Below are 24,691 nucleotides of genomic sequence, written 5' to 3'. Positions count from 1 at the left end.
AAACGGTATCTTAAATTTATGACATTAAAAATAGAATTTCAAACATTTTTTGCAATTTTACAAGAGGTTATAAGTAAAAGTAATATAATAAATTAATAATGTATAATCGAATGTGTTGAAAATAGAAACTCTAAAGCATACACACAGAAGAAAGAGTATTCCAAGAGAATATTCCAAGTATTAGCTACAAATTTTGGTGCCTTATATTTATGACAGTAACAATTAGAATTTCAAGTAACTATTGTAAATAAGAAATTTTAGAAGAGGTTGTAAGTAACATTACAGGAATAAATTCATATTATAAAAAAATGCGTTTGTATAGATACAGGTGCCAGAAATTAAATTCAAGCGAGATAAAAAATCTCGAAAATCTTCGAAAGAGTGTTTAATGTAGAAACTCGAAAAGAAAGGCAAACACGCAAAAGAGAGAGAGAATGAGGGAATATTTCTGGGAAATAAATTCTGTAGAACATTTAAGCTCAAAAAATATAATAACCATGATCTCTAAAAAGGGAATAAGGGCGAGTGGAAAGTGCTCTCACGATGAATTTCAAGGGAAAGCAGCGTCAAGTTTGATCAAAGAGAAAACTAAATGTTATACATGCATGGCACGAAAGGAATTAAATGGATGAATAGAATCCCTCGAAGCGAAAAGTATGTCCCGTGCGATGGAATAATTAAATGGAATTCCTTACTCACCGAAGTACAGGGAATGTTTTTTGAGATTCGTAAAGAACATAGCTGCTCAACGGATCGTAAAAAAGGTGCTGGCATCACCCAGTGAAGGCAGATTAAAATTGAAAAGAAAGTGACTGCCGGAAAGTTTTACGTAGCAATAAGAGATTATCGCCAATTCCTTATACTCCTCTTCGATTCTCGTGATTGTATTTCCTTATCCAGGAGAAGGGAAAGCCTACATAAGGGTAGCTTATACGTGGCTTACGTTCCATATTTCCTGTACTCGATTGTAAAGTCTCAGTCCTCTCACCGAGTAATTTAACTCGAAGGTTGGTTTGGGTAGCTGCGGGTAGAGCCCGATCCGAAGTAAGTCAGAGGTATGTGAAATTAACTCAATCTGAGCCGGGAGCCTAGTTCCTTCTCAAGGGTCCCCATCTCTTTTGAGGATTAAAATTATGAATGTCCGAACACTTTTGAACCCGGGAGTTCTCGATCAGCAGCCGACCGCATTACTCGCCTGGCCACTACTCCCCCGACCAATGGTCTCTAATACTTCGGAAAATGAGTAAGAAATAAAAGTTATTTCAACTTATTCCTAAAATTCGCTAAATTCTTATTCGGAAAAAGTCATATCAAAAATCAAATATTAACCATACCTACCTGCTTGTCAAATTCCGGTATACCTGTCACAGTACACCAGTGACTAATATTTTTCCTTTCATAAGCCACTGAGAGCTTTGCATAATAAATATTTTATCTGCTTACCCGTTGTTTTTGATCGATTTGATTTCTTTTCGCTAGTAATTTTTCTCCAATATTGTCACTGTGAAACGGTTTACCGTCCCATAAAGGTTTAAAAAGATTTGTCTTCATACTGTGCTTAAATATATGTATATATTGATGAGATCTTCCTTCTTCAAGTCAAGAATTGTTTCATTCTACAAATAAATTTACGAAGGACTCTGAACGTTGCTCGCTTTAATTTGTAAACTAGGTTACCCAACGGGCTGTAAATAAATTCTTATAGAGACTAGCTCTCGAAGGAGATGTTATTGAGTACAATAGATTTGATATTTATCCATGTATTGACATAAAGGAATATAAGGGAGGATGGGATGGAAGAAACATCTGAAGAATTATGACCGGGTTACTTGAATAAAGAACAGCCATCGACCATCTTGCTCCTCTGAAACCTTCCGGAATAAACACCTACCAGAAAATAAATGATGGAAAAACTCGTAAAAACAGCTATAAAAGAACAGAACTTCTATTACCGAAGTTTGGAGATAAATAATATAAGCAATATCATGACACACAACCTGAAAAGCTACAGTCGTAAGGTAAATTTTCAGGGAACTGGCAAATCGGAAGATAAAAAAAAACTTATCATGAATTCGGAATCGTGAACGTAATTTTCTTCACTGAACATTTCCATAGAGGTTTCATTCTCCGGCGAAAAGATATCGGAGAAGTATGGTGGCGAAATATTGTAAATTGGGCTGGAGTTTATTATGTTGTTCATTTAATATAATGAAACACCTTATGACATTTCAATATATTATTTTAAAATATTGTGTACATGACCATTCGCCTTGATACGCTTACCTCCCAGGAAAGTTTCTATTATTCTTATATAATTGTTGCGTGAAGCCTCCGCTAATAAATTTGATTCGGAAATATACTACCCGTTGCTAAATTCTGTTACCTGAGAACTTACATTTGAAAGACCCTTCATTTCGTTTTAAACCAAAGTACGTTAAATTAAAAATGAATCATTAATATATCTTCTGGTAGCATAAAAATCATTCGCATTAACAAAAAACTTTAATGTGCTCTTACAAACAGTAATTCATTACACTTAATTAGCATCCAGACTTGTTCGACACATTGGTATATAAACATCATATTTTAATCGTGTTCAACCTAAAGGCCACTAGAGTCATGGAGTTCCATGCGAAAGCCCACATTAGCATATCAGTTGCTGTTCGTTCGACGTGGTATATTCCCTTTTATGAATTGACGGTATCCAGCTTACGATTTATTTTAAAGACAACTGTGTCTGTCATATTGGAAATATTTAGTTTCATTTTTCTCTGATTTTTTCAATGAAACAGATTTATTTGTTGACTTTATTACCTAATTGTTGTAGATTTTGCGTCGCAGATTAAGTAATAACACACCGTTCGTCCTATTTTATACTTAAAATGCAATACGGAGTTTTTTTGAGGCATGTTCCCGTGGAACTATAATATACTATTGAATTCAAAGTCACTGGCAATTTCACATCCGACCGGTTTCCATAATTTTGTATTATTTTTATAAGTATCTCCTCAACTTTATTTCCCTCCTTTATATTTTAATAAAATGTTGAGAGAAGAAGTCACCTAATGATAATACGAAGTGTGCATAAAGTACTTGTGAAGTAAAACTAAAGTATTTGTCGAAAATTGCCAGTATATTCTAATTTCTCATTTATTTTAGCGCTTAATAGCTATTTATTTATTTCTACACTACAAAATACAACGCTAATGGCCCCTTACATCGGGGTGTTAATAATGTTTAACAATTTAATGTACAAGAAAATCTATGCCCTGGATGGGGGCAATCTACCCAGGTGGGATTCGAACCCACGACCTTCGGTTCGGAAGGTGAAGACCTTACTCGCCACCTCCGGGGCCGGCAATATTCTTTTCGTTGCTAGTTCCTTGATATTGAATTAGACTCTCTAGCAAAATTACCAATATTTTGAATTTGCATAGCTTACGTTCCATCTGAAGGCTCAAGATACGACTTATTTGAATGGCTTCCCCTCTATTTTTTTTGGCATCCAAGCTTTTCAACTTCAGATCGCCACTCTATTCCCTAAACCAGCGGTTACCAATCGGTGTTACGCTTACTTTTTGGGGGTAGGCGCGAATCAGTGGGGGCTGAAAATAACGGCTAATGGCGGTTGCCAGGAACTATGTATCTCTTAACCAGGAAATAGGCATACATATTATGTGGGGAATTCAAAACAAAGTTGCTGTTTATACAATTATTTATAACTAAAATTGACACCTACCCGTAGCGAAATTATCTAATAATATGTGCACGTTATATTTTTAAGGGTACAATATTAATAATTTACATATAAAGGGGTACAGAGGAGAGAAAAGGTTGGAAACCGCTTCCCTAAACCCCCATCTAGTCTCGAAATCAACGGTGGGTAATATGTCTGCCTCAAATCATGCCTCCATCCTTCACATTCAGCATCAACCTCTCTAAATTCCTCTCTCTTACACACACTCACACCCACAAAACAAAAATCTCCGAGCGCGAACCAATCCCTCTTCTCCATTCAAATAGCGGTCATCAGCATCAATATCCCTCAAACCAGGGTGTCCAAGCGCTCCGGGCAACGAGCCCTGACAAGCGGGGCAGCGCCGCCAGGATTTTTCGGCCCTTAAAATAAGGAAGCATGTAGTATTACGTCGTGGGGAAGCTGGATGCGATTTATGAAGAGCATTTTTTAGCGGTAGAGGAGGAGGACAGGGATTACGGGACTCAAGTGCTGCGCTCACTTTGATTATGTTCATTCAAGGCAGAGTTGCAGCCCTGCGCTCAGCTCTGAACACGCGTGCAATTTTTTTTCCTTATTTCACTGCCGAAATGTCCGTCATTGGTGAGGAAAAATGTCAGGAAGTATTTCCCTTCGTATTATTCACGCCAGGGGTCGGCAACCCTCACTCGCCTGAAAGCCCGATGCTTGATTTGACATGAATACAGGTTGGAGGGCCAAAACATTCCATGCGTCCAATACCATTTCCAGCGGTTAATTATTTTCCCACATGATATATTGCTTGTGTATTATTGCTTGAATTTTGGCAAAGGTTGTTTACTTTGAGAAATACCCCATGAAAATTGAGGCATCTGCGTTTAAATGAACCATACAAATTTGAACGTGTGTCTCACAGGTATGAAAAGGTAGCTTAGCTCTGCTGTACAGGGTTCCATCATTATCTCATCGAATAACTTGTGCCCGAGGTGTTTTCTGGACTATCTCATAATTCACGAGGACGCATAGTTTCCACTCAACCGGTTCTTATTCATTACGTACATATTTGCAAATAAATAAAGCATATTTCGTCATCTTGAATAAATAAGTGTATATAAAATTGTCCCTTATCTGGCTGTTTCCCAAACTCAAAAATTTGGCATCATAAATTCGTCAGACGTGAGATGATTGTAAATCAAAAACTTGAAAACGTTGATCGAGGTCTACTGTTAATGTTATGAAAATTTCAAAAATTTTGCATCAGTAATTCGTCAGATGATAAAGTTTTGTAGATCATAGGTAGGAAAATGTTGATAGACATTTACTCTTTATTCCATGAAAATTCTATTGAAGAAAAATTATGATTTACATTTTAAACTAGTTGTTAGACGCAAAAAAAAAGAAATATACCACTATTCGAGGAGTGATATTCCTTCTGAAGTAATCAGGAAAGTGTTAAAAAAAAGCGAAGTAAAAAGTGGATATTGATATTTTACTTCACATCCACTTTCTAACAGCGACCTTATCTGTTTACGGAATGAAAAAAATACACTTCGTCTGGCCTCTTAAGTGTGTATGAAAGGAAACTAAAAAACTGTAGTTTTATGACTCAATTGAAAGTCCTTCCACATGCTCGTCCTTGAAATCCATCCGACCCTTCTGCACTGCATTTTTACGTTCCGAAGTGCCCATTCTGCCAGTGAAAGTCTTTTCTACTGATGGTCTTACCCATTAGGGTTCGAGAGTGATCTCACCCCGGCGCCATAACGGCCAAACCTATCCTCTTTTTCATCACTTTCTTAATGCTTAATCCATCATACCTCGAGCTCAGGAGAGGTCGTACCGAGCCCTTATCACCAAGTGTGCTTTAATGGTCTAAAAACGGTATTCCTGAGAGAATAATTTTTAGCTCATAGCTGTAAAACCGGTCCATATGAAGTAAAAGTACTCCTATTTACTTCACTAAAGAACTATAATGCAGCATCTCTGTTGAAGCGGTAAATATATGGAATTCTCTTCCGCCGTATACATTTGTAAAGTAACGTCTATGAATCAATTCCGATAAAAATCATTTCAATGCCTATCTCCTTTACTTTGGATACTTAAGTAGTAGCTTTGGGCGATGGGCTGTATCCATTGAATTTTATCACAACATCATACTTTATATATTAATACATGTTTTTCTTGCCAAGTATTGTGACATACTCTTTACTCCAAGCATAATTGATCTTTAATCAATGTACAATGTATTACTTTTTATGCATTTTATTTTTCATAAACGATAAAATTGGTTTCACAATTCAGCGCTGTTTCTGTTAACTTTAACTTTTTTCCCCGAGATTAGCTACCGTGCTAAGTGATGTAATGCCTCGACGTTTGCCCGGCGAGCAATGGCAGTGAAGATCTATATGGTTTCATCCGAGTAAGATTTTGGTGATAGGAATGGTGATTGGAAATATGTAAAAGCCTACCCGGTGTCAAACCCGAGAAAATTCATCACTTCTATGCTGGATCTTAAGCCGTATCATGTTAAATTTTAAAAAAATAAACCAAGGAAACTCGAACAAGGAAATTTTACTGTCTTTGGAAACCGTTTTTCCCAAAGTAATTTGTTTTTAAAATATTTAATACTCTCATATTGCTCGACAAATTACATACAAGTAAAGGGCCGGTCTGGATTTTTTTGTTAAACTGTGTTTTCTAAAGTGCCTTAGGGTCAGATCAAACATCAGCTTATATGCGTACGTAACAATAATGAATTCAAATTCCGTATGTTTTACGTTGAAATAATTTTGGCACTCATAAATATACAATATTCTTCAAAAATCATAGCACAGTGCTTTTCAGAATGGAGATCAAACAGAAAAGCACGTATTCTAGTGCCGACCTGAGCGAGAGTTTAAACAAGAGGTGAGAATGATACAGTAGGCGAGGAAGACGGTTGGGAGAAATTAAGGTACTGTGAAAATTTGCTCGTTATTACTTAGATTGAAATGAGGGTATTTATTGAAGTCGGGTCAGCAACGATTGAATCAGTGATGAAACACGTCCCTTGTAAATCATACGCATTCTAATTCTCTTAATGCCTCACTATAACGGTACATTAAAAAGCCTCTAAAATAGAGTTGCTATTGTTACTGACCCCTAGGAACAACTCGAATGGGGTACACTGTCAGATCGTTTATTGAAAACTATACTAGACCTATTATTTAAATTCAGGAACAGTTTCTTTTTCTAACGGAGTTAGCCATATCTTATGGAAGTCAACATGCTTACTACGGTAGATCAGATCTTAAAAAAATATTAGAGAGATAGCCGGTAGAAGCGATACACTTATGGCATATTATGGCAGAGTTTGGACTTAGAACTACATTTGTTGACTACTAATGTAGCTTACTAAAGTATGCCATAAGTATTTCATGATTCTAAATTTTCCCAGGATTTATAACAGCATTATTCATATTTTCAAGCTTCATTGGCAGAATGCCTTAATAAGTGGGATAAAGATTAATCCCATAAATTATGTGGCATATGTAACGTACATATAGCGTAGTGCATGCTCCTGGATGTTAATTTGAATCCTCTGGTGAATGTTGGTCATGGTTCACCCTCTGCCAAACACCTTATTAGGCGGCTTGCCCATAGACACACCTTTAACTCGGCGTCGTAGTCATCCCCTTTCTCTTCAACCCTATTTTCTCTTTCCTCCACCTTCCTCCATTCCTAACACATACGTAAATTAAGGAATCGCCATCGGAGAAAAAAATCGTATATTTTTCATTAAAATACGCGATAGTTGAAGTCGTATGATATTGTACCGAATTACGCCGGGTGAAATAGACAAAGTTATCAATATATTTCCATGAGGAAGTTCAACAAATCTTACACGCAATTAATTGACGGAAGGTATACTCTTTAATGCAACGAAGTCCCTTCCGTTTTTTGGGTCTATAAATTGAAGTTTTTCGACTGTTTTATTCATTCTAAACCATTCCCAGGAACAAATGAGTACATACATCATTCATAAAATTCAAAATGGAATGTGCTGAAGCTTCGAAGACTTTTGCGCCGGCACTTAATTTTCTCTCCTCTAGCATCACGAATGAGAGTATCGAGGTTTATCAAAATTTCACACTTAAAAGAGAGGGAGAGGCTGCGCCTCTTCTTTCGACCCCTCGCGGTAGTTAGCGAAGTTACGAGGCTTGCGAGGGTTATTTTCCACGGGATGTGTTACTCTTGATTACCCACTAAACTTCCCGGAAGGGATTCTTTCCTCCAGACTCCTCCACAACCTTTTTACACCCTCTCTTTAAAAGTCCGCGCTTTCGAAGCTCTTGCAACACACTTTCTCCTTCAAATGCGAAACACTCTCGCCAAACTCGGATTTTTTTATTCTTCCTTTTATTAATTTTCTCTTCATTTTCCTTGGCTATATTGTCCGTGCGTCAATATAAAAATATAGGATTTCATGCAAAATGACGATGCATCATAAATGAAAGATTGACTAAGTTTAATCCCTCAGAGCTATTTACTAGGCATGGAATATTTCAGGGTATCGGTTTTGAGTGGTAGCTAGACTGCTGGCTTCCCACCAAGTCGGTACGGGTTCAAATACGGGCGGGGGCCGAGATTTTTCTGGAGCTGCCCGATCTAAGCTTATGTATATAGGAGCCCAATTTTTCTCTTTACTTAGCCCAGAATAATCCCTTGTCCAAGTGATTAAAGGATATTGAGGTACGTAATAATTTGACGAGTGTCTTTAGGAGGACACATTAAGTGTAGCACTCCGTCCGTCGGATGGGACGTTATGCCGTGGTACCCTTGGCGCCTTTCGTTAGTAGTAAGCTGATGACTACGCAGGGTTTCTCTTTCCACCCTTCCCTCTATTCTCTTGCCCCATGGCACTAATAAACTTAGCTGTCGGTCGCCTCTTAATAATACCATACCAACGACGTGTTTCGACATATGAATGTTGACATGGTTATGGTACCGAAGAGTCGAAATATGTCGTTTAAAGAAATTGAAATTTGTGGAATACAAAAGAAGTACAGATTTCTTGGAGATTCAAAGCTTAAATATGGTTGAACCTGATGATACTGAAAGTACAGATAACCCTCCTTTCAACGGGTATAAAAAAACCTGGAAGCTATGAGTGTATTCTATAGAAAAACTTTGTGAAAACGAGTCATTCCTCAGAGTGAAATGAAATGAAATATATTGCGATTGCTCCAAAGTATTCATCGACCGCTTCCGATTTTTATTGATTTGATTGTTTCAGTTCTTTCATAAAAAGAGATTGCAAGAGAAATACTACATAGCGTCAATTTTCTTACTCCCCATATTAATAATCGAGTGTGTTCTCATAGCACTTTTTACGTTATCACTTCAGACCTAATATTCTTGTGATGACTTTATAAACTGCGTAGCCTTCGTCTGAGGATACGTGCAGGATGCGTGTAAGTGGCCACTGTTACCTTTATTTGTGCGCGTGTCAAAGAGTACCAGTAAATCTTTAAATCTCCAAATTTGGATTGGTGATCCGAATCAAAATCATTTGGTTTGATATAAATGCATAAAACTCGGTGCTGCGAGTCGAAATTGCGGAGAAGCAATACGGATTTTCTACTAAATGATACTAAATACGGCTCCGTTTACATTTGTCGTTCAGTTTGAAGAACCTAGGAATAATTGGATCGTTACATGACAGGAGCTTAGGAAGTAATTGACTCGAATTCCAATATTCTGTATCGGAAAAAAAATGCGTTTTACTGGCAATTTTAACAACCGCGGGGAATGAGTTGTATTCATTTATGGAATAATCAACTGATAAGAGGCAGTTGACAAGTAAATGCACAATAAAAGTAGAAGAGATCTTCCTTATTGAAATGTCCTTATCTTTTGGAGAATTGTCACATGAATCTAGTGCCTACATTAACCCTACTGTGAATGAGCGGGGTAACTCAGTTACCCCAAATTATGTTAATTTTGTATAGTTGTTTTTATTTTCCATTTTCTCCAATTGATATTTAGGCGACGAATTTATTTTTTGCTTTTAAATTGTTTTTGTAAATATCATTTTTTATTGGTGGAGTAACTGAGTTACCCCACACAGCTGTTGTCGGGAAGGAAAAAAAATTGTTTGTTATACGAGTGCAGGGATAAAAGTAGAATTCAATAAATTTTGTCATATTATAACCTCAATAACACAATATTCTACATGATGGTACCTTTTGTACTTCTTTTTTTATAGCATTTTAGTCCATGTACAGTTACAATAGCAAAGTATGAAAGATTCCTGCCATTTCGCACAAAGCAATGTAAAAACCTAAAAATAGCCTACAGTGTATTTACAAATTATATAAAACAAGATATTATGTTATTAAAAAAGAGCCCTGGTGTTGAATTAGATGGAAGACTTAAATTCAACACATAATTTATGAATTACAAATGGGTGCCTGAGGTACCCCACACAGTCATTCGCGTAAATTTTGTAGGCATAGTCACGGAGGGTTCGTAGCTATAAAATGGGCCACGGTACCTGAGATAGATAAGCATGGCATCGAGGTGAATGAGCGAAAATATTTAAGAATTTGCGCCTAAATCCATATATAATCGGGATGTCTGCGATTACGAAGTCCATATTATCAACCCATTAACCCTCAAGGTAAAGGCCTAGATAAGTATTTAAGTATTTCAGTCAATGGCGTAGCCAGGAATTTCGTTCGGGAGGGTTCCAAAACCAGGGGGGAAAATTTTTTGAAAAAACAGGGTACTAACATTAAGTAGAGGGCTTTAAACTAATTTTAACACTTTTCATAATAGAAGAAACTTCATTGGTTAAAGAAATATTTTGTAAAATCATAGTTTTTAAATATTTTGTTGTATTTTATGGAGGAAAATAATTGTTTTCCTATATATATTGGTGGGAAGGGGGGGGTTCCGGACCTCCCGTACTCCCCCAGCTACGCCACTGGTTTCATTGGTTGTAATTAATACGAAATTGACTTACAGAGCTCCTATATTGATCTTTTACGAAAATTATAATTTTTCACCACTGCACGCCTGAAATGGTGAATTCTTCTTACTCCATGAACATTGAAAAAATCTGAGCTCGTATTAGAGATATGTTTCTGTTCTACTTTTATTTTTTCCTAACGTGAACTTTGAAGAGGAAAGTATAATGCATAGAACATCACTTGTACGCCGATATTTATTTTTTGTAGTGTTTTATTCAAAGCAATATCTACATCACGTAACCCACTTTGGCAAATCAGAAATCGATTCTTCCAGTCTAGACAGCCTCCCCATGTTTTGGGCTGTTTTTCTACTTGCAGCTTACAAACAGCTAGCAATGCATGTTATTTTCCTTTGGTTCTCTCGTTCTACCAAGCCCTCACTGTGTACTCGTCTTTCTTATGTCTTCTTTTAATACACTGCCAAAGGATTTTACCCCCATACCTTGGCTCAGCTGCTTTTCTCCCTCCACTCTACGAGTCATATATTCCAACCTTGGCCTTATTGGGTTTCTTGCAAAAAAAAGGCGATTACGTACGCTGCATGCCTACAATATACTTTTCCTATTAACTGTTATGCACCATCTGTTTTTCTTCCTTATTTTTCTGTCAACGGTTTACTCCGAATTTGGTACCTACTACTGCAATAGCTCACCGCCTGAATGAAAAAGGCTAGGTTATTAATTTTAACCCCTTTATGGAGTCATTTCATGACGGAGCTAGATATTTATTTTATGCGAGTGTGACCATAACTCCTCAAAGTCTGCGACGGTTGCGAAAGAAATATCTGCGTCATTTCGGTGCTAACGTGCAGGAAAGACTTAAAAGCATAACTCCAACTCGAAAATAGTACGACCAATTGTATACTCATTTTGTTGATTGTACGGTAATGATGGCCCTTCGTTTACCTGAAATATATCCGCCTTCTAACACACCCATCAATAATGATCGTATTTAATCCTTAAAAATTGATAATCGACTTATCATCTCAAATCACCAGTAAAGTATATTCTTCTATCATTGAGCCATATGCTATGGCCGTAGATGTAAGTTCACGAACCCATTACGGAAAAAATCACCAACGGGTTTTTACAGTAAATGAATTAGACGTTGTTGAAGACTTAGATTTATGACTCTTCTTTTCACCATTGTACTTGTAAATGTTTTGAATTTACCATGAATTGGAGAATTATTTAGATTGTAAGTATCAGCGCAACCAGTAGTAAAAAGCATCTTATTCTAATACAACAAATATTTAGGTGTTAATTACTTTAATACTGTCGATTTAAATGCTGTTATTAGTAGAATGCTCTGATGAAAATGTGGTTTGTAAGTTAATAATTACTTATTTAATTAGGTCTTGAGAATAAAAGTATATGTATCTCGCGTATTTGTACCTGTCACTCATAGACATTTCATTGCATTCATCATTTATTATGCACCGCTCAAAAACCTCCTCTCAAAAAAACATTATTCAACAGTTAAAAATAATATTTGCATTAATTTCTCAAAATGATGATTATTTAAGAATTATAAAAGAAGGAACAATCAAAGTTATGCATAGTAATGAGGAAACATTATTTAAGATTCGACGCGTCGCGACGATATAATCATAAATTTTGGCAGGATTTAGGTAGATGGAAGACAGGAAGTCCATAAATATTTGCATCATATTCAACCTTTTATCCTTTGTCATGCTTCGTGTCCTATGGAATTCATAGCCAATTTTGATTATAACACCAATCCTAATTAAACTCCGTTGGCATAACATGTAAAAGAGCAAAGTTAATTGTGTTATAGGGGACGTATTTGGATTTTTATTTTTGCATAAAATAGCTCATGGACATGAAACTGTTTTCTTTATGCCAAAAAAAACTTCTCAACCGTCGAATTAATAGATACATAATAAGAAGGAATAACTTATTTAGTATCGATGGGAATGTCTTCGTAGGCCCACAAAAATTTGCATCGAGGCAAGCTTCAAAAAATGGTACGTAGGTTATCAAAAGGTGCCGGTCTATTGTGCCTAGTGAAAGTAGCCGCTACTAAATTTTAAAGCCAGCCACTGAAGAACGGATCATGCATCTGCAATCTCTGAACGCGAAAAAGGAACGCCAGCCTTTAAAAGCAAGTGGAAGCCCACTCTTGCGCGAAAACATTTGACTAACGAGGAGACGGACAATTGTACGCCGGCATTTCCATCGCTGAGAAAACTTCAACAGCGGAAATAGCATTACTTTTTCCTCTCTTTCCATCCAATTCAACTCTTTTCAGCCTTCCCGTTTCACGGCTCCTATATGCCATTAAACCCTTCTCCGTCGTGCACACAACCAACCTCACGCTAACTCCGCGCCCGCTGCGGTCAGAAACTAACACGGTAGTGGGTTCTTTGGGGTTTTGGTGGAATCCTCAAATCTGATTACCTTAGAGGACGGAAAAAGCATACAAAAATGTTACGGTGTATAATTCTGTAAGGGAAGGAAAAAGAACAGGAATACGAATAATTGCGAGGTCGTATTGTACAGGAAAGTTTCCCTATTTTCCGGAAGGGGTTCAAAGGTGCAATGTAATGAAAGACATTATTTGAGTGTGCAGGGTTTAGGATGAATCTGCAATCCTTTCTTGTTAGTGCTTTTCGCATTTGGAATAAGATAATAACGGATGTTAAAAATTGCCTATCTGTCAAAAATTTTTAACTATATTATTATTATTATTATTTGCAGCCTCGGTAATAGCATGATTTGCTCCTATGTCTTTCATTTGTGTGCTGGTCATTAAAGTTCATCATTTTTTTGCTTCTTTGGTTCCATGCCCCCAAAAACTTGCATCGTAGCACACTTCAAAAAATGGTACGCAGTTTATCAAAAGATAGCCGGCCTATTGAGCCACAGCATAGTGTAAGTAGCCGCTAGTACAATTTTCTAGCCACTGGAACAGATCATGCATCAGCAATGTTCCGTGACATTTGTATGTGTTTGTATCATGTCCAGCTTGATGTATAGGTCCAATTGCAGTATTTTAACGAGATTGAATGCGTTTGCTATGTTTGGTTATGTCATGAAATGGAATTACATTATGCGTAAAAATTTAAAAAACTTTCTGTATATCTTCGTTGTAATCATCTATCTTGAGTTTATTGTGATAGTAAACTGCCATTTATTTATGAAATTTATTATTATTTTTGTTCTTATGGATTTTTCCTGAAAAATAAATACTTCTCTATCTTTTCAATACTCCAGGATGTGGTAATGGAAATAATTTTTAGCATTTTTTTGCATAAACATGGGGTCGTAGCTCCTTAGTTACGGAGTTATGGAAACGCAAACATTTATTTTGGATGCACTTAGCGGTTACCACGAACTAGATTTTTCTATTCATCCTTTTCAACATTTTATTTAATTGGTCATATTGAACCAACTCGATTTTCTTGAATGATTTTTTAAATAAAATATTTCCATCTGAAATTGAATTTTTTTCTAGCCCATTATTTCGCGTAATCCTACCGCTGAGTAGAGTTGGATTTTCAAAACATTGCTTTGTTTCGCTGCAAGCGATGTTTTGACCCGATGTGACCGTGAGCGTGTCAGATTTTTCCCGCCTTTGACCTGACGCTTTATTCTGTTTTAGTCTTGTATTAGTCTGTTTTATATATCTGGCTGATTTCTTCAAATGTTTCAAAGCTCAATAAATTTTTCCTCATTTTATAAAATTCATGTTTCTATACATCGATGGCTACGTTCCAGCAACACGTATCTCAAAAATAGCAACTATTCAGGAGAGCAAACAAACGATTATTTTTTTACTTGTACGCTGAAATTGAAAACCAAAAGTTCTTGAAACTGAAAAAGAAGCATTAATTTAGAAACAATAAGTTGTTGTTTTGCTTGCATTTTATTTTTTTTAATTTTATTACACTATGTTTAAGATACCTGTCTCAAACCGGCCGATTTGAGATACGTGTTGTTAGAACTTAGCCATCGATATGTTCTCAGCATCAATATTGATACCGTTTTCTATGCATCGGCCATTGTTTATGTAAATTATATTGTGTATCTAACTGAAAATTTAGCAAAATATGCATAAACCTAATTCTAACGACTGCCTTAGTTAGTAGCAGTAAAATGACACCAATGTATTCATAAAAAATTTTGTAAATTGCAATAAACTCAACTCGGGTCACAATGAATCGACGCGACCAGTTACGTAAGTTTTGGAGAGTGACCAATTAAGGGTTAACACTCCCGGTTTTTAAGCAGGTACATCAAATATTTAAGGTTGGACGAAAATTGTCGATTATAATTGTCTGAAATAATAAATACTAAAATGGGTGAGATTACGTAGTCATATTGACACCAGTGGCGGATCCGAGGCAGGCGGCTAAGGGGGCTACTGTCTCCTTAGCCGCCCCCCCCCCCCCCCGAGGATATCCAAATAAAAATTATTTAGAATGGTAATTTTTGTTCGGACCACCACTACTGCTGGGACTCTACCCCTTACTTATCTCCCATCACTCGCTACACGATACTCGCTCAAAGCTCTCATTTAATAAATCTCAAATATTAACCTGATTCCTCCTGAAACACTCTGTTTAGAGTGGCCAATGATTATTGTATAGCCGGAGGACATTAAAAAATGGAATATTTCGATTACCATTTCATTTTCTTGGGTATTTGGATGGTTTCACATAGTTTTCTCACCATGTTTCTAAGACTCATACCATTTCACAATGATCCCAGCAACTCTACCAAATTATATATAAACCATCAATTTTATCAACAACCACGTAAATACTTCCCCTAATAAAATCATGCGAAATAGAATATCATGAAATTTTTTAAATGTTTTTTGTTATCAATACTAGTGAATTGCAATTGAAACAGCCATTAAAATTATTTTAAAAAACTTTGGACACGAGGTTTTATGCAAAAAAGACAGTATTTTTTCTCTTTGCATAATAGCCTTTCTTGAAATCCGTTATCCTACATTGTGTCCTATACAATATATAGATCATTCAGGAAAAAAATTAAGTGCGTGGTCGTTGCCATTATTTGCTCATGTATAGGATGCACAAACCAAGTATAGCTACTCCTTATATCAGTAATCCGCAGTGTACGATGGCATTACTTACCATGGTGAGAACGTATTCAGCACTCAAATTCAATGCGGGGAAATCACTATATAATTGTATAATTGTATTGTATAAATCACTATATAAGTGTAAATCACTATAAAACGAATTTTATAGTACGTTGTATTGCTTTCAAATAATTTGCTTTCCTTCTTTATCTTAGCGTAAACATTTAGAACTAATTTGTAAATAGTCGTAATTTGAGAGGAAAGTTTCATTTATGTTGAAAAATAGATAACAATGTTTTCCTGGTGCTCTTCAAAATTATAGAAAAACTCCTACCCAATAACGGCTGTAAGAATTCCCGAGGGCTTTACGTTTACATGTGTGCGATGGAGTGTTGACCATTGAATTGGCAACTTGAAAAATATTTAACTAAACTGAAGTAATGGAAATTTGTAAACATGATATTGAGATTTTTAAATCCAGCATCATTTAATTACTCAATAGCAGCAATTCACATCCACAAAAACGACAAATAATTACTTTAAATGAACATTTTTTTTTCCTATTTACCCTCTTTATCAACTGACCCGAAAATTTTTCTTTTATTCTGTTGCCAACCCACCCTTCCATCCCGCCCTTGAAAACAAAACTCAATTTTTTTTTCATTTTTTTCCATCAAGAGTTTTTTTACATACATTTTCAGAGAAATTCGATGCCGTAAAGAGTCCAAAAATGAACATTTGAACAGTACATGTTTTTGCAGTATCTGTATGTGTGACATTTACAATGATAAAAGCCTTCATTTTTCATGACCTAAATACCAATCGTTCCGATATTATAATTCTTGGTATCAGTTTTTTTTCACTTGTAATTATAGATACTCATTGCGCCCATGTTTGCCACTTATAATTTGATTATCAAATCAAAGGAGGTGCCCAAAAATTCGCCAAATATAATTTCTCTCGTCCACGTTGCCTCAATTGCATTAGGAGGACTTTTTGAAGATTAATTTATAAATAACTACCGGTTTCTTAAAATATTTAGCAATGGATTCGTATGTATTCCAGAACTTTTAAGTCAATAGGTACTGAATTCTCATTAAAATTAAATAACCAATCAGATTGGAAACAAATAGGTAACAAAACGAAATCATTTCTTTTCAAACAAATATGTAGTAAAGCTATGCATATTATTAACCAAATAGTATTTACTCTGTGACTTTATCTTAGCTAATAAAAATTGCGTACTAAGATCATGGTCTCGGAATCGATTTCTTTTATTCGTTGATGATAACTGCAACCGTCAGTGCAAAAATGTTTTCGAATAAACAGGCGGATTGGGGACGAGCACCTCCGGAGACAAATCCTTAATAATTACGGCCGTTTTGGTAAAAACCTACGATAGCTTTAAATATCTACGCTCTTAAAAACTAAATTTATAACCTATTCAATGAAAACGATTTTCTCATTCAAGGAAATTGAAAAAAGAAGTAAAAAATACTGGTAAAGTAACCCGTATACCTCCCCATCACCTCCGAAGTAAATGGTTTTCTGCGTGTCTAGCCTGCGGTATCGGTTACGGTTTTTCTGCGCTTTGAAATTTCCTTTCTTTATTAATTCATCCAAAAACTTCTTCAATGGGCTGAAGGCAGTTCTCGCACCGCAAAAAAAAAACTCGGTAGTGCGTAGGATAACTCTCTCTGATTTCGTGTTGGGAATGGTCAGCGACCACTTTTGTTTCGGTTTGTCAAGTCACGCCTACGTCCTTCCTGTTCCTAATTCACTTTGCCTCCCAGTCTCATAAACTCGCATCTGTGATTCGAGCTACCATCACACTTACGAATTGTTTCTTGTAAATCTTCCATTGATTACTTTAAAACCGAATAACTTAGGTTTTACATCGCTGATATGGAATAATTTGTCAAAATGATATTTTTCAGAGCACAACATGATATCTATTTTCTTTTCTTTACTTTTTTAGGTTACACCTGGATCATAATAAATATTCTAATTCATAATTCATTAATTAAATTTATAATAATAAACATTAATAAACCAATTTCTTAGTAGAGATCGATGACGTTGTAGCATGCTGAAATGCAGCTATGTCTGTTCTGCATGCTCTTAAAATTTAAAGATGATAGCGTAAGACTTAAACGACCAAATATTATTGCTCACGTTTTCTTTCGGCCAAGGAATGTTTAAATGTATCATTTTGCCGTTCTATCCCATCCAGATTGTAGTTTACCCTTTCATTCACGAATAACCCAACCCCATTCATCCTATCTAAAAGTCACATTCCCTAGACGGCACTCACTCCATCCAAACCATCTGTCTCCTTAGTGTTTCATCTAGAATCTATCTCACCCAACTTGCCTAGCACCTCATTGTTCCTCCCTTTTGTCCATTTCACCTTCTCCATTCTTCTTCAGAACCACATCTCAAAGCCTTCCAGTATTTTCACATCCTCTTTTCTTATTTCCCACGCTTCCGCACCGGAAAGTGCTACGCTCAAGATCAGACTCTTAACTAGTATTTTTTTAACTCTTACATAACCATCCTACCATAAGTTCCTTCGTATTCGTGAAAGCCTCCTTTGCTAGCTCTATGAACTTCCTGATTTCTATACTGCTGTGTCCGTTTTCCTCTAATCTGCTGCCCATACATTTAAATTGCTCGATCTTGCTAGTTTTTGACCCCTACATTTACCTTGAGCCTTACATTTCTTGCTCGCGATGCTTTACAAAACCGTTTAACCTTTGTCTTCTTGCGGTCAATCGTCATGCTATACTCCACGCAACACTTGTCTAACGCATCCACTATTGCCTGCTACCATCTCGCTAACTGGGGAATCAGCGCCCGATCATCCGCGAACCTCGCTAATTTAAACATCATTCCCCCCATTTTCACTCTTATCATGTGGTTCACATTCATTTATGCCGCCTATACTAACGCAATTGCCTTTTTGCCATGTAGACACCGAGTTCTCTACTTTCCTCCACAATGCCTCCCTAACAGTAAAATTTATCTACCTGATCAAATTTCTACCCACCTGTTTTCACCTTAAACTTCACATTCCTTGCTCGAGATGCTTTACAAAACCGCACAACCCTGATCTCCGCACATACATAACCAATTCAAAGACAAAAATATGACTCTCTTAAGAGGAAGTGATGTAGGTATCCTTTTATAAATGACCGGAGGAGAATTTCCCTGGGCCGGGAGTTGAACCACGGACCTTTGGCATTATGAGCCACTGCAAAGACCATTACGCTATCCTGATCCCTGAAATCCCACGGCAATTTTCCCGAGAATGTTGGTATTAGGTGTCAAGTTAGGAACTCTCTCATTAAGGAATTCGTGCAAATTTCACCGCCGTTCGCACGGAATGCTACGGAACATTACACATGACCGTAGAAAATGAAAAAGGTATTTCACCTTATCGTCACACTCCCTTCCTACCTCACTCAGTATCCCCCATTTCCTCATACCTCCCCACTCACAGTGACTCGTGCCATCCGCGTATCGACTTATCACTTGTGGACGTGATGTGTGCCGAGATTTCATTCGTGTCGGAACATTCCGGGGGCGTCGAACGACTTCCACGATTCTCCACCGCTCAAACTCCCGTCGGAGGCATTACCTATGGCTGAAATGGCCCTCTCGCCAACTCCGGTCGGTCTCGAGCGCTGGGGAGCTTAACGAGGCCAATTCGACCGCCCATCGTCGGTGAGTACTCGCGGGGCCCTCTGGTGAACACTCGCCGGTGGTGGCGGTGGATGGATGGCGATGAGATTAGGTGCTCGGGACAGAATAATGGCGGCGGTCGGAATTCTAGAAAAGGTTTTGTATGACTGGACGTGTTACCGGCAAATTTTGTGATACAGGGCGGGCATTTGAGGCTTAGGTAAAAAAGATTTAACTTTCTCCCGGCGAAAGGCTGACGTAAACATGTCTTGGGTGGGCACCCGGGTTAGATTTTTATTTCCTTCTTTGACGACGTTTCAATGGATTAGTTTCGGTGAAAATTTTGAATGTTTATTATTATTTACTTTTCGATGAATGGCGATGAATAATTTTGAATTTATTATAATAAATTAATAAAATAATTTATTATAATAAATGTGAATGTTTACTATTATTTACTCTTCGATGAATGACGATGAGTAATTAAAATGAGGGGGCGTATCATGGTAGAAATCATTTATTGTAGAAATTGAAGAAATAATAACTTGGCTATTTCCACATGGTCATTTATTGTGATCTTGGATACGGCGTAACATTACCAAGGACCCTGATAAGTCTGGTTGAATCTTCTCGGGTTTTTCACCGGGTGAGTTGATACAAGGCCCACGTTTCAAATCGGGCGAATTAAATTACTTGGCCAATCCATCGGCGACTGAGACCAAATAACTAAGGAGGCGATCACGATCCGATTGGTGAGGAAAAACTTTAACCGTAACACAGGCTACGCGCCGGTTTTAAGCGCTGCCAGGAACCCAGCCCTAAGGAATATGAAGGAGGAAAGGCAAAAAACTGGCGCAAGTATATTAGAACTAAAATCTCGATTTTTAGCGCGAAATTGGCCGCTAAATAAGAAGGTACCGTTCTCGAATTGTCAAAGGTGATGGTTGAGGCAACCATAGAAACGTCGGCTTAAAATCAACTCACCCGGTGGAAAACCCGAAGTGACTTCACCAGCATCATAAGCCGGGAAAGGACAATAGAAATAAGTCATTCGTTCGTAACGTCGACAAGGATCGAGATGGAGGATCCAGCCCAGATGAAACCCAAGAGCTACTTACGTCAGTTGAGGCTTAGCCTTAGCCGTTTCGATAAACCACGCTCCCCTTCTTCATGGATCAAAGATCCCATTTCGGCAAAAATTCCTAAAAATAAAATTTGATACCGCCAGATTTTAAGTGACTAAATTGACGAGACGTAGGCAGAAGAGATGTAGTGGAAATTTGGTATAAAAAAAGATAGATTTTCCATAAGTTTTAAGTACTTAAGTGCTACGCGTTTCAACAACTAAGCATGTGCCTGATGATAAAATTATATTTGGGTACCGCCTCACGAAGAGCGACTAAATCGCATGAGTAAGGCTTGATGCAGTGGAAAGAATACGTATTGGTTGAAAAAAACGAGATAAAACTTTTTCCACAAGTGTTACTTTGGTACTACCAGTTTCAACAGCTAGGTGACTGACCTAAGGATTAAAACGTGTGGTACCAAAGTATAATTTGTGGAAAAATTGCTATTACGTTTTCTTCAGCCGAGTGACTATATCATCCTACATATACATTCTTGTTGAATATTGTCAATTTATATTATTTTGAACAAATAGATATTCACTTGATTGACAAAATAGTAGTGACTGGCGGAGAGTAAAATAAGGTTATATGTGCATACGCTTTCCCGGCAAATTATGTGAATACAGATTTTTCGGAGGAGTATAAGCTTACCACTTTTTGATGAACAAACAGACCATCTTCTTTGCAGATTGAAGAACTCTATGCTAAATCACTTGACTCCATTATCTCACAGCACCGAAAACGAATGAGTCAATATTAAAGGCATTTCTTGAGCAGGTCTTTTCAATTATTTTTCTTTCTAACGTGTATCTCATAAATGCTAGAGAAGTTATAAAATGTTTAAGCCAATCAAGTTATACATCTAATCGCCCAAGGTTATTAATTACGATGGTAATGATCATGATGCCAAAGGTGAGCACTAGTCATTCACAAATTAGTGATGTGGAATGCTGCCAAATTTCTTCAATGAACAATCAATTATAGTGGATTGGGGTGAGTTGTTTAACGACTGTTTGTAAGCTATTTATATGACGTTGCGCTATTCATTTGTTCATTCTCGCTTATGCTCGATTATATCCACTGTAACGATGCTAAAACTAGCCATTCTACGAAACGTCGGAGGCAAAAATTTACGATGATGGGGACCGCAGAAAAAAGATCGCATTGAAGTTAATACCTTAGTATATTACCAATTTCATTTGATCGAGCGTTTTCAAAGAAAGGTGGGGATATTGGAAAGCGTACTGAAGGGTATAGGAAGTTAGTAGGTTGGGGAATGGGAGGCTGAGAACAAGGTCTATAAATGTATTGAAATCAATTAAAGAAGCAAGTTCAATGTTGAAATGAGTAGTTATTATTAAAGTATTCCACCGATTTAGTTAGTTTTCCATGTGGTACTTAAGAGTCTTTTGGGGCAGCCTCCCCTATATGTACGTCCCTCTATAATTTACTATAAGGTCTACTCCCTTTCATTCCATCTAAAAATCTAAAAGTCCTATTCTCTTCCTTCCTCTCCAATGTTATCCTAACATTCTTGGAAGGAGGATAGGCTTGAATTATTCACAAAATGATTCTTGAAGTTCTTATTTCAGTAAAAAAAAGTTAATAATAACTTCCTCGATTTTAATTTCTTTTGAATTTGTACATGTTGTCCATTGGAACTCAAAGAGGTTAGAAGTAATAATTTCATCTTTATTACAAGCGAATTTAAGACTATATAATCCTTCCTTACATTTTACTTATTTGATAATCACTTCCATACATGCCCTGGATTTACATTCCGGAAAGGATTCAAGCCCTTGGCCTTCACGTTAGTGGGCAAGGACATTAACCTGGCTCCGCTGAGACCAAGTAGGAGAACCGGACCCATTTCACAACTTGCGTGATCTATATTTTCAAAAAGAGAAAGGAATAACTCACCGATTCGGATGACTGGAGGTAGTCCGGATGTGATGGCACCTCCCCCGCTGGGTCCGCCGCCTCTAGAGCCGCCTCCAGCCGCGACGGGGGATGCAAGAGGTCCGCCAGCAGCCGCGGCCACGGTCGCTACGCTGCCCCCGGCCGAGGGTCCGGCGACAACCTCGCCGGGGTCCCCGGTACCGCCTCCGCAGCCAAAAAGTATCATCGCAGCCCACAGCAAGGCTAGTGCCACCTTACGCCCAAGTCTCTCCATTTGCCCGGCTGATGAATTAGTATGGATCGCTCCTTTTAAAAAAAACAACTTTTACCAATTTAATATACTTATCTTCCACGGACAGGTCAGTTGCAAACGAACTTATTTCTTCCCTTAAAGATTATGGGAGAAAATAGGTATTGTTTCATGACCCGTTAACTATATTATCTTTCCGGGCTCAGCACAGTTTAAATGCACGGTAAAATTCTTTAACCTATATTTCGGGAATATTTGCGAATATTTATGTAAAAAAAACACAGCCCTATACAACACTCAACAACGAGTAGCACGAACTTCCCAAACTTGAAAAAAGTGTTTACATTTACACTCGTTTATTCTTTTCGTCACTCGAGTATTCTGACTTAAGTTCCCAAATCACACCCTTATGATTTGTTTTCTTTCAAATCGCTAAAATTAGGTCGGTTACTTCGTTGCCACGGGCAATATAATTGCACCTTAAGGGAGCTAGTCAAATATATTTTCCTCACAAATATAATAGCCCTTTTCTAATTTTTCATATCTATCAATAACAATCAACTATACCCTCGATTGAGCCAACCTTTGAAACTTCCTATCAATTTTTAATCTCACTAGAAAAGAAACCGTTTGGCAGTGTTGAAATTTTATCTCTTTAAAGGGTGGTTCTTAAACATTCCTACTAATTGTAGCCCCGCCATATAGCCTATAGTGGTAATGTTCCCACGACACTTAATTTCCGATCTATTTCGATAAAAATCACACGTAAAAACTGCGTGTCCAACATGGAAATCACGGGACAAAGCGACACCACAGGGATAAACACCGAACCGCACAGCACCAGGAATGGCCTCGTAACTCGAAAGACGGTTGAGAAAACGTTTGTTACGTTCCATACATGTCGAGGAACTGCTTCCTCCCGGCTTCCACTCCCAGCTGAGTCTTCTCGTGCGACGAATCTCAGCTTCCAGGAGCCCCATAAGTCTCAGGGCCCTCTGCACGGGCCTCAACGACCCCCATAAGGGAGCACAAGGTTGACCCTCACCAGGACAGTCATGGGGCGGACGTTTGTCTGGCAAAGTAGACCTTTCCTGTTACCAACACTCCTTCTCCACTGGCCGTTCCTCTTGCCGAAGCCTCGGGGATGGCTGAAGGATGCGAACTTTAAGGTTCCCTCGAGTCTCGTGAAGCCTTCGGTGGAACAAATCAAATGAAGAACGCGCTGAAAACAGAGAGACGCATGACCTCCGTGGACCTCTGGGATACCCTCAGGGTGTTGCCTTTCTTCCTTCCACCCTTCACTTGAATTACGACCGTGTTTTTAAGTGGAAAGAAAGTTCCTTTTTTAAAGGGAGATTTTCTTGTCCTTGTTTCTTTGTTCCTCTCCCTATTGTTTTAATAATCCCACGGTCACCGAACGAAAAGGATTGGTGGTGAGATGGGGACACTACCGGCCATTTTCGCACTCAACACCACGAAGTCAAACACGTATTTTTCCGTCCGTAGTGTGGAACCAATTCGGAGTCCGCCGAACGCGCGAGGTTTTTCCGCGAGGGGCGCCGGTATGACAGCTGACGCCGCGGGCGTCGGGACACCCTCGTCGTCCTGACGTTATCGTCGAACTGAGTCGGCGAGGAATCCCTGCCCTCCCCTCCGCCGCCGCCGCCGGTCCCCCTCCGCGTCCCTGGCTTCCCCCCCTCGACGCCCCCGCCAAATCGCTCAGGCGGGACTCGGGGTCTCCTCCATCGCGGCGCTGGGGAAACAATAAAGCATCGGCCAGCTTACGAGGGTAGTATGGAGGACGAGGAGGGTAGGATTTACGGGGTGAATAAAGTGCCCTCATCTCAAGGGTAAGGTCCCGGGTTCGAGTTGTATATGGGTGTACTTGCGTTGCTCGGTTAAAGGTTTTCAAAAACCCATTTTTCATAAT

The 24,691-nt window shown here is 38.0% G+C and overlaps 1 protein-coding gene across 4 annotated transcripts in view; it reads right to left on the bottom strand.

Annotated features, from left to right (window-relative positions):
• The window catches only part of LOC124160610 (glutamate receptor ionotropic, kainate 2), a 1,073,818-nt gene extending 1,049,447 nt beyond the window's left edge, over positions 1-24,371 (bottom strand). For all 4 annotated transcript variants that reach the window (XM_046536503.1, XM_046536502.1, XM_046536505.1 and 1 more), the window contains exon 1: positions 22,533-24,371. In XM_046536503.1, coding sequence (XP_046392459.1) covers positions 22,533-22,785 — 253 coding nt within the window. In that variant the 5' untranslated portion in view covers positions 22,786-24,371. The remainder of the gene's footprint in view (positions 1-22,532) is intronic.
• Between the last annotated feature and the right edge of the window lie 320 nt (positions 24,372-24,691).

This window comes from Ischnura elegans, chromosome 6 (assembly GCF_921293095.1).
Source record: "Ischnura elegans chromosome 6, ioIscEleg1.1, whole genome shotgun sequence".
Lineage (NCBI taxonomy): Eukaryota > Metazoa > Arthropoda > Insecta > Odonata > Coenagrionidae > Ischnura > Ischnura elegans.
The sequence above is the reverse complement of the archived record's forward strand: the minus strand, read 5'-3'. Positions and strand labels throughout refer to the sequence as shown.